Here is a 2,046-nt window from a genome sequence, read left to right on the forward strand (position 1 = left end):
CTTTGTTTCTTTCTTCCATTCTTCTTTCTTTCCTTCCTTCCCTCCTTCCTTCCCTCCTTCCTTCCTTCCTTCCTTCCTTCCCTCCTTCCTTCCTTTCTTCTTTCTTTCTTGTTGGATTTTATTACCCCCAACTACCTCCCTCTCATTATAACTGTCATTCTCATTATTGTATTGTAATTTCATTTTTTTCTACTGCATTTATAATTTTTTTTTCTTATCTCAAACTTCCAGATTTACATTCCTTTCTGATTCCTCTCCTCATACCCATGGGTGAGGAGGGAGTAAGTGAGCATCCCTGTGGTACATAATTTCCAGCCAGGCTTAAACCAGGACACATGTCAGTGTAATTGGACTCTATCACAGAAAGCTGCAAGTGCAGGGCAGCTGAGAAGGAGCTGGAGGGACTCACCAGAGTGCCTGCCTCTGCCCTCAGGCACAGACAGTGCCCTTGCCTCTCAGCACTCACTCTGCTCTCCCTGAGCACAGCACAAAGCCCTCCTGACCTGACTCTGGCCATGGCCGTTGCTCAGCACGGGCAGAGCCGATGCTGACAGGCCCTTCTGCGCTGGGAGCAGTTTGGGCTGAGCCAGTGCAAGGCCAGGACTGGCCCCTGCCCCCAGGGTTCCCATGAAGCCCCTGCTGCAGAGCAGGGCTCACTGCTGGGCAGCCAGCGGGCACAGCCCCTGCTCCTCACAGCACACTCGGCCAGCACTCAGCACAGCTCCAGCCACGGCTCTGCAGGGAGCTCTCCTAGGAACGGCAGAGGGGGGGGCATGTGCCAGCTGGGGCGGGTCTAGAAGAAACAGCTTTCACTGGGCTCACAACAGTATCCTCTGACTTCTTGCTATCTTTCCTCCTTGAGCAGGTCCCCATGCCCAGAGGCAGCAGATGTCCAACAGCAGCTCCATCACCCAGTTCCTCCTCCTGGCATTGGCAGACACGCGGGAGCTGCAGCTCTTGCACTTCTGGCTCTCCCTGGGCATCTACCTGGCTGCCCTCATGGCCAACGGCCTCATCATCACCACCGTAGTGTGCAACCACCACCTGCACACCCCCATGTACTTCTTCCTCCTCAACCTCTCCCTCCTCGACCTGGGCTCCATCTCCACCATTCTCCCCAAAGCCATGGCCAACTCCCTCTGGGACACCAGGGACATCTCCTACTCAGGATGTGCTGCACAGCACTTACTGATTCTCTTTTTCATTTCAGCAGAGTATTTTCTTCTCACTGTGATGGCCTATGACCGCTACGTGGCCATCTGCCAGCCCCTGCACTACGGGACCCTGCTGGGCAGCAGAGCTTGTGTCCACATGGCAGCAGCTGCCTGGGCCAGTGGGTTTCTCCATGCTGTGCTGCACACGGCCAATACACTGTCACTGCCGCTCTGCCACGGCAATGCCCTGGGACAGGTCTTCTGTGAAATCCCACAGATCCTCAAGCTCTCCTGCTCACACACCTACCTCAGGGAAGTGGGGCTTATTGGGGCTAGTGCCTTTTTGTACTTTGGGTGTTTCATTTTCATCGTGCTGTCCTACGTGCAGATCTTCAGGGCTGTGCTGAGGATCCCCTCTGAGCAGGGACGGCACAAAGCCTTTTCCACGTGCCTCCCTCACCTGGCCGTGGTCTCCCTCTTTCTCAGCACTGGCACGTTTGCCTACCTGAAGCCCCCCTCCATCTCCTCCCCATCCCTGGACCTGGTGGTGGCAGTTCTGTACGCGGTGGTGCCTCCAGCAGTGAACCCCCTCATCTACAGCATGAGGAATGAGGAGCTCAAGGGTGCAATGTGCAAACTGATAGCTGGATGTTCTTCTGAAGGAATAAAATTATGAATAGCATTTATAATGTAATTCATCACAAACCCAGACTGCCTTCTGAATTTGTTGTAGTTGGTTGTGGTATTTCACTTCTGATAAAGGTGTTGTCCCCATTCTAATTCCTTCTGTGATTTTCCTTTCTGAAGGTGCCCTGCTCTCTCTTCGTCTAACAAAGCCAAAGCACCATTAAACAACTCTATTTATCCTTGCATACTTCCTTCCAAGGTCTTT

The 2,046-nt window shown here is 53.3% G+C and overlaps 1 protein-coding gene across 1 annotated transcript; it reads left to right on the forward strand.

The window, feature by feature from the left end:
- The first annotated feature begins 873 nt into the window (after positions 1-873).
- On the forward strand, positions 874-1,830 carry LOC119141955 (olfactory receptor 14A16-like). The gene has a single exon (XM_037374653.1). The coding sequence runs from the start codon at positions 889-891 to the stop codon at positions 1,828-1,830; it is 942 nt and encodes a 313-aa protein (XP_037230550.1). The 5' UTR covers positions 874-888.
- The last annotated feature ends 216 nt before the right edge of the window (positions 1,831-2,046 follow it).

Source organism: Falco rusticolus, unplaced genomic scaffold (genome assembly GCF_015220075.1).
Source record: "Falco rusticolus isolate bFalRus1 unplaced genomic scaffold, bFalRus1.pri scaffold_100_arrow_ctg1, whole genome shotgun sequence".
In the NCBI taxonomy this organism is placed as follows: Eukaryota; Metazoa; Chordata; class Aves; order Falconiformes; family Falconidae; genus Falco; species Falco rusticolus.